The sequence below is a fragment of the Porites lutea genome, chromosome 7 (assembly GCF_958299795.1).
Source record: "Porites lutea chromosome 7, jaPorLute2.1, whole genome shotgun sequence".
NCBI lineage: Eukaryota > Metazoa > Cnidaria > Anthozoa > Scleractinia > Poritidae > Porites > Porites lutea.
In genome coordinates this window covers 18248337-18263173 of record NC_133207.1, presented here as the reverse complement: position 1 = coordinate 18263173, position 14837 = coordinate 18248337, and the positions used below count along the sequence as shown (strand labels likewise).

The 14837-nt window shown below is 39.5% G+C and overlaps 1 protein-coding gene across 1 annotated transcript in view; it reads left to right on the top strand.

The window, feature by feature from the left end:
• LOC140944539 (uncharacterized) overlaps positions 1-8848 on the top strand; it is a 26706-nt gene extending 17858 nt beyond the window's left edge. The window contains exons 16-22 of the mRNA XM_073393665.1: positions 192-342; positions 1829-1895; positions 2450-2510; positions 4027-4124; positions 5170-5296; positions 7003-7044; positions 7606-8848. Of these exons, the coding sequence (XP_073249766.1) occupies positions 192-342; positions 1829-1895; positions 2450-2510; positions 4027-4124; positions 5170-5296; positions 7003-7044; positions 7606-8097 (1038 nt within the window). The 3' untranslated portion in view covers positions 8098-8848. The remainder of the gene's footprint in view (positions 1-191; positions 343-1828; positions 1896-2449; positions 2511-4026; positions 4125-5169; positions 5297-7002; positions 7045-7605) is intronic.
• Positions 8849-14837: the final 5989 nt, after the last annotated feature.

Below are 14837 nucleotides of genomic sequence, written 5' to 3'. Positions count from 1 at the left end.
GCATGAGCGTAAACGTAAATGGTGGATGAAGTAAATCGCCAATACTCGGAAAACTGCTTTTCTAATGCCATGTGAAAATCTTCCGATGCGGAAAACCATCACGAGGAAAATGGCGTTTGAACATGTAAAGCTAACTGTTATAGTGGTTGGTAATTTATCAATATGATTTTTTTCATCTCTTTCTCCTCCAGCTTGCTTGTAGAATAATTTCCATAGCAACACACTACTTCCTGAGTGCATCTTTTTGTTGGATGTTGGCTGAGGGAATCCATATCTACAACAAAATCGTACGCGTTTTCAGCAAGAAAAAGTACAACAAAGTTTTCTTTGTGTTAGGCTGGGGTAAGTAATAGTTAGCAAGACAAAGTTCCGCACCGTAAGATTGCACCGATCCAAAGTACACAATGTATAGAGCGTTTTCACTTACGTGGCCAGAATCTATGCAAATTTATTGAAACAAAAGAAAGCGTTTGCATAAGAAAAGAGTTCAACTCCCAAAGGATTGGTTTGGAACACCAACATGGCCATCGTTCTATTGTTTTGGAACACCAACATGGTCGCCGTAACTACATGTGAAAACACTCTATAGATCGTTTTCACTGTCACGCAACAAAAAATTAAATTGGAAACCGTCCAGTAGAAGAAGCCAAGAAAATGAAATGTTGTAAAAGACTAATATACAAATAATTCGTCCAAGTCTCAGGTCTTTGTGGCCCATAGTTTCTGAGTTATTTGCCTAAACGTTTCGCGCACCTTTGTAGAGCTTTGTATGGAGACGCCATATTGGTGCACCGTTTTGGTGCACCAATATGGCCGCCGGAAATCAACAAAAACATCTGGAGTTCACTTTTTCTATAAAAGCTCTTTCTTTTCACTCGAGAACTAGCATATACGTACACATAAACATATCTCCTAATACTTGCAGTGGTTATACTGCTGAAAATCAAGAGGGGAGACTTTTTTTCAACGAGACAGCATTCCTATTCTGGTGTCACGCACTGTGAAAACTCGGAAGTTCAAATTGCTGTATTTGCGAAACGAAACATGCTACGGAAAAGGAAACCTGTACAAAGATTTACTTTTTGTTTATCTTCAACTTTATGTAAATAAGAATTCGTAAAACCTCGCTATCTGGACTTTACAATTTGATGACGTCACAGTGAAAACCATCTATAACGTTAAAACCACCACTTTTCGGTTAGTCTGCTACACTCCTGGGGAGGAGCGTTGCGTGACGACACTAAAAACGGCTGTGTAGCAGACTAGTTTTCGGTCTGAACGTTTGATTGCTAGTAAGTAATTGTGAAGAACAATTCCCCATACCGACTGTTGGCCAGCTGTCGGGCGACCGTTGATCGACGTTCGGCCGACAGTTGGTTGTGTCGAGTTCTTCTTCATACTGAACTAGCGAATAGTTTGAGGAACTTATTTAGCAATCTAGATTCGCGCCAAAGTCAATCTAGGAATAAGCTGCTGTTTCGAGAAAATGCCTTGATTCGAATACATAGGAATTGATGGCTCCTAGCCTGCCTCCTTTCTCTCTATCCCCTACCCCTCTCGACGCCTGCTACGCAGGCTAGATAGCTCCGGCCTAGTTGTACATTTCCTCACACAATTAGTCAGTCACAATTTGATAAAGGATCACAGCATTTTTCTTTGGTGATCATTTATTTATTCTTGAAACCTTTTTCTCTTGGTTTGATGTGGATGGTAAAACGCGCAACATCAATATTCAACAGTTTTGCAGCAGGCTGCAAGACAAGTTGCATGTCTTCTGTTGCCTGTTTTCCCGTACCTTACGAAAAGTTTGTGTTCTTTTTTTCTTTAGGTGCACCCATCATTTCCGTGATGGTGTCTTCCGGAATTGCCTTCCATCATTATGGCCCACACAACATGTAATTATTTTGATACTTTACAAAAAGGAACAGTCTTTATAGATTGCAGGTTTATTGTTGGAATTGCGTGTTTTGTTCTATAATTTGACGAAAAATGTTTTAAGACGGCTACGAAAAAATGGCAGAGCCAAAAAAGTTTTCCCAACAAAACTAAGGTTATTGTAAAACATCATTGTATCTGGGTGAGAGAGTAGGCAGTTTATCATTAACCTGGAGCAGATCTTTTAAAAATTTCAAGATGCTTTGTTATTACTGAGATAGGATGTGTCGGGTACCTTTTTTTCAAAACTGTCTCCCCTTCATAATCGCTGTTAACTATACGACTGGTTCTACGATCGAGCAAGATGAAGCGAATCTCCGGCGGCCAATTCCCAGCCAAATTAAAGTTACCTCATATATGTTGACTTATACCGAATGACAAGTAAGACATGGTTCTCTTCGTGATTAATGTCGCGAGTTCACAATATTCTCATGTTGATTTTAAAGGGGAAGCACTTGTTCAGGATTAAAGTGTTCATCCAGTGTATAAAGTTCTTACTATTTCGATGTTTTAGTTGCTGGTTGTCTGGGAAGCTGATATGGGCTTTTGCTGCACCTGTATTGTTTGTTATACTAGTAAGTACTTTTTCTTTGCGTTTACTATTTACAGTTTATCAAAAGGACCTACCGGATCAGTCTTCTCAGTTTACAAGCTTGTTCCTCTCGTAGCGAGATTTATAAATGCGTTGCGCGTGAATCGCACGAGAAACTCAACGTGGCCTGATTTGGGTCTGTCCATGTACACGTGTGTCATGTTGGATTTTAGGAAACGCCTTTGCTACAATAGACTTCTTCCGTCAAGCAGTTTTTTTCGTTCAAACATCTCCAAATTAGACAATAAAAAACTAAGAGTATTACTTTTTCTTTATTTTTCCTCGCTCCTCTATTTTTCCTCCTTTTCCTTCCTTCCTTGTGATTTCTGGGCTTATTATTAAGCCTCCTTTCATTCAAATGAGTACAGTTTTCAGTAGGTACGTATTCAAAAATCCAGTCATTAATCAGCTATTGGATGAGGCTGAGTATGAATTGACGAACTGAGCCCTTCTCGTTATCACAGTGATAATTATTCAAAATATTTCCAGCTTCAACAAAACATGCCTACCTCGCTCTATGTGCAGCCCCGTCTTCATTACTTGATCCTCGGCAGTTTAGTGTTTTGAAGGGATGTTTATTCTAGCAGTCATTTTTTTGTATGTAGAAAAGAAATTGTGGCTACGTTCCCATGGCACCGGACAAATTTTCGAACGGCTGACAAATTAGAGCAGACAATGTCTGTTCAATATTTTCGCTTTGTTCACACGAAATTTGAAAACGGCCAGGCGTCTAAATTTCGTACGGTTTCTCTGTGTGAGTGAACAGAACACCTTAACGCACGCATTTTCAACCTGTCGAAAATTCGTCCGGAGCCGTGTGAACGCAAACCTTAGCGAGGGGGCGAGTGGATGCTAGCGACATGCGGTTTCACCGTCCGCGTCTGCCGGTCCCTGCGCACACATTAGGGAGCTTAAGTAACGACGACGGTGACGGCAACGAGAACGGCAGAAATGCAATAGGTTTACATTGGTAAAACAACAACTTTGCACATTCATCACGCTTTTTTGTACATTTCTTTGCCGTCGTTGAACACCTACAACGTGGAACTTCCTATTTTCACGTTTTGTGGAGGACATGAACACAAAACAACAATTTTCTTTTTCTTTTCCTGAAGTTCGATACAGTCGTTCAGAATTCAACTCCAGAAAAATTCGCCATTATTTGCCGAATTAAACGAGATGAAATAAACACGATTAAGTTTGAGGCAGCGTGAATATACTTTTTAAATAACGTTTTTGTAGCCGTCGCGGTAGTCATTGCTTAAGCTCCCTATCGTGGGGGAGGGGGCGGGGGGGAGGGTTGAATGTGAATTGCTTCCGTAGACCTTAAATTTGAAAGAACTTACAATCCCCCAAAATTAACCGTAAATGAGCAATTCACTTTTGCTTTTCACTTTTTTACTAATTCTTTTAGTTTAAAAGGCTGAAGTAACTTAACCTGTAAGTACGATGTCTTTTACAAAGTAATGAGGTGAAATTATGCGTTGCTTCTTTATTAGGTAAACTGCTTTATCCTCATCAGTGTTATATACGTTTTATTGACAAAGACGATGGTAAAGGCTGGAGAAGAAAACTCGACCAAGAAATCCAATACAAGGTAAACTATACTGAGGGGTGAAACAGTTAAACTGCCAATAAGATCAGATAGAATCTTCAAGAAGTATTATATCAAACATGTGGAGGAGCGTTGAATCCGATGTCCAATCACAGGGGAAGGGAGTGTTTCATCCAGCATCCGATATTCAAGACCAAGAAGTTAAACACGAGTGGAAGTGTTTCATCACATATCCAGACACCGAGAAGTGATATATCAGACACTGGGAGAAGTCTTTGATTCGATATCCCAGCACAGAAAATTAGTATATAAAACACGAGAGGGAGTGATTCATCCAATATCCAGACACCGAGAATTAATATGTCAGACGCGAGTAGGAGTGTTGAATCGATGATCCGGTATCTTAAACCGAGAAGTAATATATCAAACTCGAGTCCAAACACCTACAAGTGATATATCAAACGGGAGACGTGTTTCAAACGATATCCAGACACTTGAAAGTTATACATCAAACACTGACGAGAAGTTTTTTACATCCGATATTAAAACACGGAAAAGAAAAATACAAAACACGAGAGAGTGCGTTAAACTCTATACCCAGTCATTACAAAGTAATATATTAGACACGAGAAGAAGCAATAGATAGAACATAGGTTGCTGTGCTGTGTTTCATCTGATATCTAAGATACTGAGGATAAAGATATAAAACACGAGACAGAAGTTAAATTGGGCATCCAGACATCGAGAAGTAATGTATCAAACTCCATGCACATACACGAAATATACACGACATATGCTTACACAGCCTGCGAATACAGCCGTATTTCCTCGCTCTACGAAACGTCCTAAGCGGCGAGAAGCGAGAAGAGACGGCTGCATTCGCAGGGAAATGCAAACACCGAGTAGAAGGTTCTCTGTCAGGCACTAGATATAAGAAAGCATTGTATCTCACCCTTCCCGGCTTTTGGCGAGAAGTAGTTTTATTGCAAGATGTCATGTGATCTCGAAGCAACCAATGACAACGCACGCTGTTGGGGAAAATACCCAGCTATATGATAATGTCGTTTTTTTTCTTTTTCCCGCCCAGACGCAGTATAAAAGTGACGGTGGTTTTGCTGCCTTTGCTTGGCCTCACCTGGGTTTTCGGATTTATGGCTGTCGATGAGAACACGATCTTCTTCCACTACATTTTTGCAACTATCAACTCTCTGCAGGTATTTAATATGATATGTATCCATGTGAAGTTTGGTTTGAACGGGGATAGCACGGTGCGTTGGTTAATGGGGTTGCACTTGCACTGATGTGGTACGTTAAATAAATGACTCCTCTCTACAACCTCAGACAAATGCAGTTGGAAATAACTAAAAAAACCCACTTTTTTCCCTGTCATCCTGACTAAACTAAACACCGTCGCTTAATGAATCGGCGTTCTCCTCCGCATCTTTTCCAGTGCTGTCTTGGCTAACAGAAGACGTTGATTTTTGACCAACATACCATTAAACGGGAAGTGGAAGGCAGTGACTTTATTCTGGTTTGATGATGCCGTCGTATCTCGCGTAATATTTATTGAAACTGTTTCCGAGGTTGTCGCTTACTTGCAGTAGGGGTTTGGTCATTCATTGTTTATCGGATAGATAAAGGAAACTTAACTGACACAGGTTAAGCCCACATCCTAAGGCGAGGACTAATCAAAGTTTTTTTTTTCAGTCTTTTTAAAAGTCAGTTAAAACCAAAGGGGTATGGGGTACAGAAAGAAAGAGAGTGGAGAATAGTTATGGAAGAAAAGTGAAATGCACTTGATTCCACGGAAACAACACACTCCGTAGGAGTACAATCCTTAAGAAAAATGACTTAATCATGACAGCTACGAGTTAAACGGCATGCGGTTTAAATAAGTAAAGAGAAGATCGCAGTTAAAGACGCAAGTTATGCAGTTAGGAAAAGAAAGCCAGAAAAAATTCAGGCTTGCCGGGACTTAATTTAAGCATGTTCAGGCATAGCTTGAGCCTAATTTGCAAAAAACTTTAATAATCATAAATTTGTGATAATTTACCAGGGCCCAGTTGTTCGAACGCCGGTTAGCACTAACCCGGGGTTAAATTTTAACCCGGCTTTCTTTTTCTTGTTATCAAAAGCACTCTCTCGGATAATTTTCTCTATTCTTTTTAGAGTATCCAATCATCTAATTGTAGGCAAAAAGAGTAAAACTGAATTTGAATTTTAAGCTCTAATATCTGAGTTTCAAAGTTCGCACTAACCTTGGGTTATCTTAACCCAGCTTCGAACAACCCGGCCCAGAACATTTCAAAATCTGCAACCTCGGAAAAGTCGGTAATTTTCCTGTGACGTAAGAAACCAGATAATTGTGTCACGTGACCAGTTAGGGCCAGGTCCAGGAAAGAAGAGAAAACTTAAGATGGGGTTGCGAGATGTCACTCGGAAGATATTACATAGAGTACTTTTTGTTATTCTATTATTTTTCCTCGCATGAATCTGTCTGGAATGCGGGTTGACTCGCATTTTTATTCGATTAACAATTAAGCAAAGTAGGTCATAGTAGTAATCAACCACTCCTACCCCGTTTAGAATTTTCTTTTGAATATCATTATGACATCACGTCTCACGTGACCACTTCGGAAAGTTTTCCTAAAGTTTTTAGCAACTTTTAGAATTACAATATATGACCATAGAAGAAAAACAGCTTTATCTTCGTGGGGAGTCGAAACCAAAAAATGAGCCATGCTTTAACGTCTTGATGATTGGAACCCTGACCTGTGCGATACCAGTGCGGCGCTCTAAAAAGTGGCCGAAATTCCGCCCTCAAAGAAAGAGAATGGCCGGGGACTAAAGTAGCTATGCTCTTACACGAGTAGCTACGTTGAGTGTACTTAGCCTAGTTTGTTTCTGTCTTTATTTTCAGGGGATTTTTATATTTGTTGCACACTGCTGGACAAACGATTCGGTAAGAACGCGTACAATTATGTTGCCCCATTTTCCGTTCTTAAAGTGGAATTGTTGGTCATGAAACCTGTTAGACTCATTTGAAGTATGTTTTTGTTAGTCGTTTTGGACCTGACCGTGCACAACGTTCAATAGCATTCCTATCGTTTTGACCTTATTGACCAATAGAGACATCACGTTAATTTATTCAGTCACAATTTGTGAACAAAATGCAAAGGATTGTGTATGGTCATGGAACTTCCAACATAAAGTACAGCACAGTTGTTTTCAACTTTGATGTTTGCCAGCTTTCCTAACCAGTTTCCTCTACTAACTCTGGTCGTCACTAAGAATTTGCCCTTACTCCATTTTCATCCTTTGAAGTTTGTATCCATTGGTATTTCATTTTGCCTTCGTTAATTTGAGTAGGCCGTTTTCGAGTTACCCCAAGCCTCTGTTTTACAGCGAGGCTAAGTGCGAAACCGGTGATGGTTTTGCACTTAGCCATGTTTTGAAACTGGGAGTTCAGTCTGGAACTCGGAAATGGCCTACTATTAGAAAATTTGGTTATTGTTTTCACTAGGTACGAGAAATTTTCCTTGAAAAAATGCCAAGCTTCAACATCAAAGGTAAATATAAGATTGGTAAGAACCGGAAGCCGAGCAACGCTCGTAGCAGCAGTACCTCTCTGGAGACAGCCACAACAAGCACTACATCGGTGAGACTCGTGACCATTAACAAGTCACCGACAGGTCCTCGGAGACTCTACGAACAGCCTCCGATGAAACTCGTGAACGTAGAGCAGGAGACGGCGATTGGTCGAGAGGAGCCCTACGATGAGAGATCCGTCAGACTAGTGAATCTAGCAAAGTTACCCTCGAAGTACGCGGACGTGTTTGATATTCCAGCCGCTAAGCTTTTCAGTGTCAATAAACCACCACCGATAAGGCGACAGGACAATTTTACATCCCTATCTTCGGTGAACCTCGTCACGCCCGACGACCTTCCGATTACACCTAAAGAGGCTTACGACAACCCCACTTACGCTTTCTGGTATCAAAACAATGCTCAGTAAAACCGCACAGTTTATTGAATGACTGTCGCTGAGGATAATCAGCACTCAGGGTGTCAAATGAATCACTGATTAAAATAGATGCTTTTGTTTTTAAATTCAGTTTACATCAACGATACCTCTCAGTTTTTTGCTGAAACTAAGTAGCAGTTTAAAACTATTTATTCTAACTTATATTATTATTGATGAAAGAGAGTCAAGAAACAATCAATATTAATGAATCATTAAATTATTTTCAGTGCGTCTATACAGCATTATATCTAAGTGTATGAGTATGTGATTTTAATAATGTAAATAAGTAGTGGTATAGGCACCGGTCACGCCGTTTTTTTTTTCCGGAGGAATACGTTAACGCCGATTACGTCATAGCCTTTTATTTTTATCTCGTCAATAAAATACGTAGGAATCTCAGTAAGATAAGGTCCTGGGCTATTTTAGGCGGTTTATACAGTTGGACAGGGTTTTTCTATTTTTAGATGGATAATGCCAAGTTATTTTTTAATTATGTGTCACTGTGTCATATCCTTATGTGGGTAGGATATCATTGTTTTTTTGTATTGGTCGTATCCTTTCTTGGGTGTGATAATGTCTAAACTGTTTTGTGATTAGTGGACATCTCTCAATTTGCAATTTGATTGGCTGCCGGTATGTTCTATTGTGTCTAAGTCCATAAAACCCTCTATTATAGGTCAATAGGTGAAATAAAATCACTGAACCGTGGCAAAATTATGCACGCTCTGTTTCCTGCAACTTTAATGTCTATAAAAAGCAATTTTCTATTAAGATTGTCATCAAACACTTGTTTTCGGCCTCTGTTACACAAACTAAGCGGATAAAGAAATGCAAATTTTCACACTTTCCTAAATAGATGTCTTTATAGTCTAAAAAGACTTATCTAGATCGTCAGCTACCACTTTTTCTAGGCCTGTTTTACCTAAATTAAAAGAATCAAGAAATTTAGAATTTTTGACCAAAACAGTGGACATTCCTAGATCGATTTTTTTCAAGTTTAAAAACAACAATCTTCTATCGACACCGTCGACAAACACTTGCTCTCAGCCTATTTCACCTAAAATATCATGGAAGAAAAATACCGTAAATAGTAACCAAACACCTGTTCTCGGCCAATTTTACCGAAATTAATGGGATAAGGAATCTTCAGATTTTTGACCATAACCATGGACAAACCCCTCAAGAAAAATGCAAATTTGGTGACTTTCACAAATCGAGGTTATAAAAATGAATAATAAAACGAATAGTATTCTATCAAAATCGTCGCCATACACTTGTTCTTAGCTTCTTTACTTATAAAAATTGAACAAAATCGATGTTTGACAGTCTAAAGAGAGTAATTGTCTATATGAATCCTAAACGAACACTTTTTCTCGGCCTATTTTACCTCAATTCAATTCAATAAAAAAATTCAAATTTTCGACCAAAAACATGGACTACCCGTAAAAACTAAGGTTTGTGTCGTTCCCAAATCCATGATTTTTAGTCTAGAAAGTCTAGTTTTCTATCGAGATCATCGCCAAAAACCTCTTCACGCCCTATTTTATCCCATTATTATAGTCTAGAAAGGCTTTTTCCTATCTAGAATATGGCCAAATACCTTTTCAGTGCCTGTTTGCCTATTAAATAAAAAGAAGGAAAAAAATTCAAAGCCATGGACCAACCCCTTTGGAAAAATGTCTATTTTTCCACTTGTTTAACATCTTGTTTTCATAGTCTAGGAAGGCTTTTTTTATCTGGAAAATCGCCAAACACTTTATTCTTGTTTATTTTGGGCAAAACAAAAGAATGAAAATTTTCAAGTAATATATCAAAAACGTGCGCGAGGGTTTCATCAGGGATTCCAAACTCCGAGAAACAGACGAAAGCACGAGGCCGCAGGCCGAGTGCTTTAGTTTCGAGGTTATTGGAACCCCTGATGAAACCCGAAGCACGAGTTTTTGAGATGACTTCTCAAACGAAACAATAAAAAAAAATGTAGTGATACATTTTTTTGTATTGTCCTCCCCAAATGAAAGAACAATAATTTATGCAGCGATGCAATCTTGCCATATTACGTAACATTACTTCAACATGCATGATTAATTGTTTTGGTGTAGTTGGTGTTGTCCTCATGAATAATTAATAAGTTTGAGAATTTTTTTGACCAAAACCATCGACTAACCACTTTGCAAAAATGCCAGTTTTTCGACTTTTTTTAACTCCTTGTTTTTATAGTCCAGGAAGACTTTTTTTCTATCTAGAATATAGCCAAACACTTTTTTCTTCCCTATTTTGCCTAAGAGAAAAGGATTGAAAATTTTTAATTTTTTAACAAAAACCATGGACTAACCTCTTTGGAAAAATGCCAATTTTCGTATGTGCCGCGCCTTTTTTTTGGCGCCAATTTGAGTGAGCAACTTTTTTGCTGGTCCATTTATTACTGCTGGCTTAAACCAATAAGGCAGAGCAGAACGTAGCGTTAAGCTTTACTGCCTTCGTGACTATGTAACACTTAATTGATACTTAATGATTTTTTGTTGCTTTCGACAATACTTTCTCTCTTTCTGCCCACCATTATAATAAAGTCAAATGTCAAAACGCTAGAGGGAAAAGAACGCTTGTTGAACGTAAAGTCTGGCTAGCTACAATTCTAGGGATTATTAATTAATACTGTGGACGGATCAGATCATAATTGGGACTAAATGAACAGCCCGAGTCAATCTGCAATCCAGAAATCGAGTGAAGCGAACTGCTCTCTGTCTCCTTTCGGCCTTTCCACGTGTCTTCGCACCTCCCTTGTTTGTGTGTATGCATGCGTTTGATCGTGAAAAAAATTCTAAAACGGTAGGAAGGGGGAAAAAAAGAAAAAATGATACACACTCAATTGCCAGGACTCGAACTCGCTCTTCTCTGCCAGCTGTTAGTTTCGCGTGCCGGAAACTTAACATCCTCGGAGACCCAGGGGTAGATAGTGGGGGCGAGGGAAAGTCTAAACGGGCGGAAAAATATGGCACGAAGAAAAGTAAAGAACGGCGAGAAGAGCCCCTGGGTACAATGTCTTACCAGACCAGTTCCAAACGGTCGCCGCCGTTCTGACTTCTGATTGGACAGAAAAACACAAAAGTTTTCTGGCACCAATCAGAAGTAAAAACAGCGGCGACCGTTTGGAACTGGTCTGGTAAGACATTGTTCCCAGGGGCTCTTCTCGCCGTTCTTTACTTTTCTTCGCGCCATATTTTTCCACCCGTTTAGACTTTCTCTCGCCCCCACTATCTGCCCCTGGGTCTCCGAGGATGGAAACTTAACCAAGCAGCTAAGGAAAGAAAATACAAGATCCGTTTTCATCTCTGAAAACCACCGTCTGAAAAAGAAACGCTTCTCACGCGGTTGCAAATACAAATATAGGTAAACGGAAACTGTAAAGTTAATCGTGCAGAAAAAATTAATTAAGTAGAAGGGAGCGTCACCTTCCAAAACATCTTTTCTTCAATGGACGACTTTCGTGCTGTAGTATCGGTGCTGCCATGCAGCTCGACTAATAAAGGCAACAAGAAACTTTGTGGCTGTGCGGAAAAGGCTAATCGACAATGAGCCTTCGGGGCTTTTTGATATTCATTCTGCATAGATTACACAGGGGCACCGAGCGTCAATTTTCGGAAGAATATCTGTTCGGAAGACGATTTGAGATCTAGAAATTTCGAAACATTTGTTGTAAAATTTCTTGCTTGCCTGCCTCTCCTAGGATTTTCGAACATGTAAAAAATGGTATAATTGCCGATTTTTAACGGATTTTTACCCTAAAGAGGTCACCTAGAATTTTCGGGAGCCTTTTTTCTGGCTGAAATTTTCGAAAAAGTAAGTTTTGATCCCTATTATTTTAGGATCACTAGACTTTCAGCTAGGAAATCCGAACAGATGAAAAATTTTTAGGGGATAAAAATATGCCTATATCTACCGTTTAAATACTAAAATACGTTTAACAATGCTATGTTTAAGTGGTTTTGAACTATATTCTCGTTGGGTGCCCCTGATTACACTCCACCAGGAGCCGATTCGGCTCCTGATGCCACATAATTATGTCATTCCCCAAACCATGCCACATGCAATTCTGCAAACTCATTCCGCCTCTTAACCTCACCGGTTGTCAACAGAATTTACGCGAAACCATCACCATGTTCAAGCATATCGAGATTTTTTCTAACATACTGACTGTATATTTCAACTGTAAGTACTTTCCATTCTATACGCGCGCCTTCTGGGAAAGACATCTCACTGTCTGTCACTAGTAATAGTTGACACTAAAGCTGCCCCCATTCTGTATATTGTCGCTCAATAGTATTCTTGCTGGTTGTGTAGCTCTTTGAAATATACCGATTCATAATGAAGATTTTCACACATATTCCATACAATAGGTGAGATAAATACAGGAAACGCAAGGTTCCATGCACGGCAGTTTCAGCTCAATTTACACAGCTTTGATCAAAACATTCTCAGTTTCGAGAATAGTTTATTCTAAACCGTAAGAAAAGATTTAATTAGAAGTTGAATTTTTCGCTATTTCTCTTTAACTCAGGGGCGGATCCAGGATTTTTTTTAGTGGGGGGGGGGGGGGGGTGCACTCGTCCCTTGCTCTACTTCAACACCAATAAACCACATAGTTTTTTTTTTTTCGCAGAATACCAGTTGTATTAGAAAATCGCAGGTCATCTCGGGGGGGGGGGGGGGGTGCGCACCCCCTGCACCCTCCCCCTAGATCCGCCCCTGTAACTTTTTACATTCAGTTCATTTTATTTGCCGGAAAGTAAGCCTTAGAAATTAAAAGGATGTTTGATCGATTCACGCTCGCGCATTCTAGTCTTATTTGAAACTTTATAACGGAAGGACATCTGTGAGCAGGGTATAAGTCAGCACAGAATTTGATTGTCGGTTCATTTCCGTAATTGTCCATCAATCTGAGTGATAAGCTAGCCGTTGTTCACTCGTCTTGCTTGATTGGGGCTGAGTCTTATTCCGGTCAAAGAGAGAGAAAGAGTGTCTGGCAAGGTTTCCAATATAAATCAAAGATTTCTGAACTCGTGTCTGGCAAACTCTCCAAGTGTTTATATATAAACAGTTAAACGCACGTTATAACCTCATCTGCGCTTAACGAGTGTCTTTTGGTCCATAACTTTCAAAACAACTGCTCCACAGAATGTCACTGCGTAACGCAAAAGAGTATCAAAGGATGACTGCACAATAAAAGTCACAAAATCTACCTGAGTCCCTTCGGGATTTTCTGTCTTTACGTCATCCTAACCATTACAAACAATAGAAAAGTCATCATTACCTACCGATTCCTCGCGGCCCCTGTTCGAGCAAATCAAGATTTTTTCTAGTATACTGACGGTATATTTGAACTGTAAGTACTATCCTTAATAAACGCGCGAGTTACTAGGGTGCCTGCTCGAGATTTCGACTCTGGGCGAAATCCCTGCGGGGGCAATAAAATCAAGAATTTTGGTCAGTGCACACGACCCAACGATATCATTCGTAAGAAATTGATCAAGAAGAACTCTAAAATACTTCACATCTGGACATGATGCAGTTTGCGGTAATGTAATTATTTCTTCGCTGCATTACAAATCATATTTAAACTTGCTCGCGTAAGCATCGAGACTTGTAAATTGTCTCTCGGTCCTGTAAATATAGGAGCTTTAGGACCCTTAACGAAAAAAATTCGCAAAACTTTGCGTTACTTCGAATTTGGCCCACAAATTTTGCCCAATTATGTGGCTAGTTCCAGTCCTCCGTTCGGTTATTAGCGTAACGCAACGATTTTGTCTGAAATATGAGAAATGCGGCAAGGGTTTTGTTGCGGGTTTTGCCAAGAATGACCATGAAAGCTTGTATCGACGCATTTTGACCAAACACAAGTCAAGCAAATTATTTTGAAGGATTCTGGAGGATAACAAGCAAGGTAAACGCGAAAATCCAGGTAAGAAAACAGTAAGAATCGCCGAGCCGGCTATGCATGTCTACCACACATACTCTCTGATACTCTTCAAACGCGACGAATTCCTTCCCGCTTAGCTTTTTGCTTCAAAGCCTGTCTTATTTTGATGAATTCTATCTGTCAATTCATATGTGCTGGCACCGATATTTCGATGAAAAACTAAAAAATAAAGCGTCTTTTGAAGGTAACAGCAAACTACGCAGTGTTGAGTTAGCGTTAATCTCATAAGCATTATGTAACAGCATCAGAAAATAAATTTGTAGAAAATTCCTAGTTGCTCTATATTTTTGAAGGAGTTTCGGGCTGTTTTGTTTAGATATTGTATGCCACACAAAATAGATAACTTTCCTTGCAAAAATTACATTCTTTAAATGGCTCAGTCAATTCCAAGCGTGGCCATTAGGCCTTTCTGCCTCAATAATTTATGCAAAAAGAAAGTATCTTTTCCTTAAAACTCTTTAAACAATTCATGGATTGTTTTTCTTCCATGTGTGAACTTATCACGATGGTGGGAAGCAATTTCTTAGACAGATGTAGAAAATACTGTGGGATAGGGATGTGATGGTTAAAGCGTGAATGTCTCGTTCAAGATAAAAAGCATACCAGAAAGAAAGCTCTGCTAATAGGGTACATACTTCAGTGATGCCGACTCTCCCGCTTTTGGCGGGAGACTTACGCTTTTTTGCCTCGTCTCCCGCTCTCCCACTTTGGTACCTAAATCTCCTGGTTTTTAACCCCACTATAAATATTGAATACT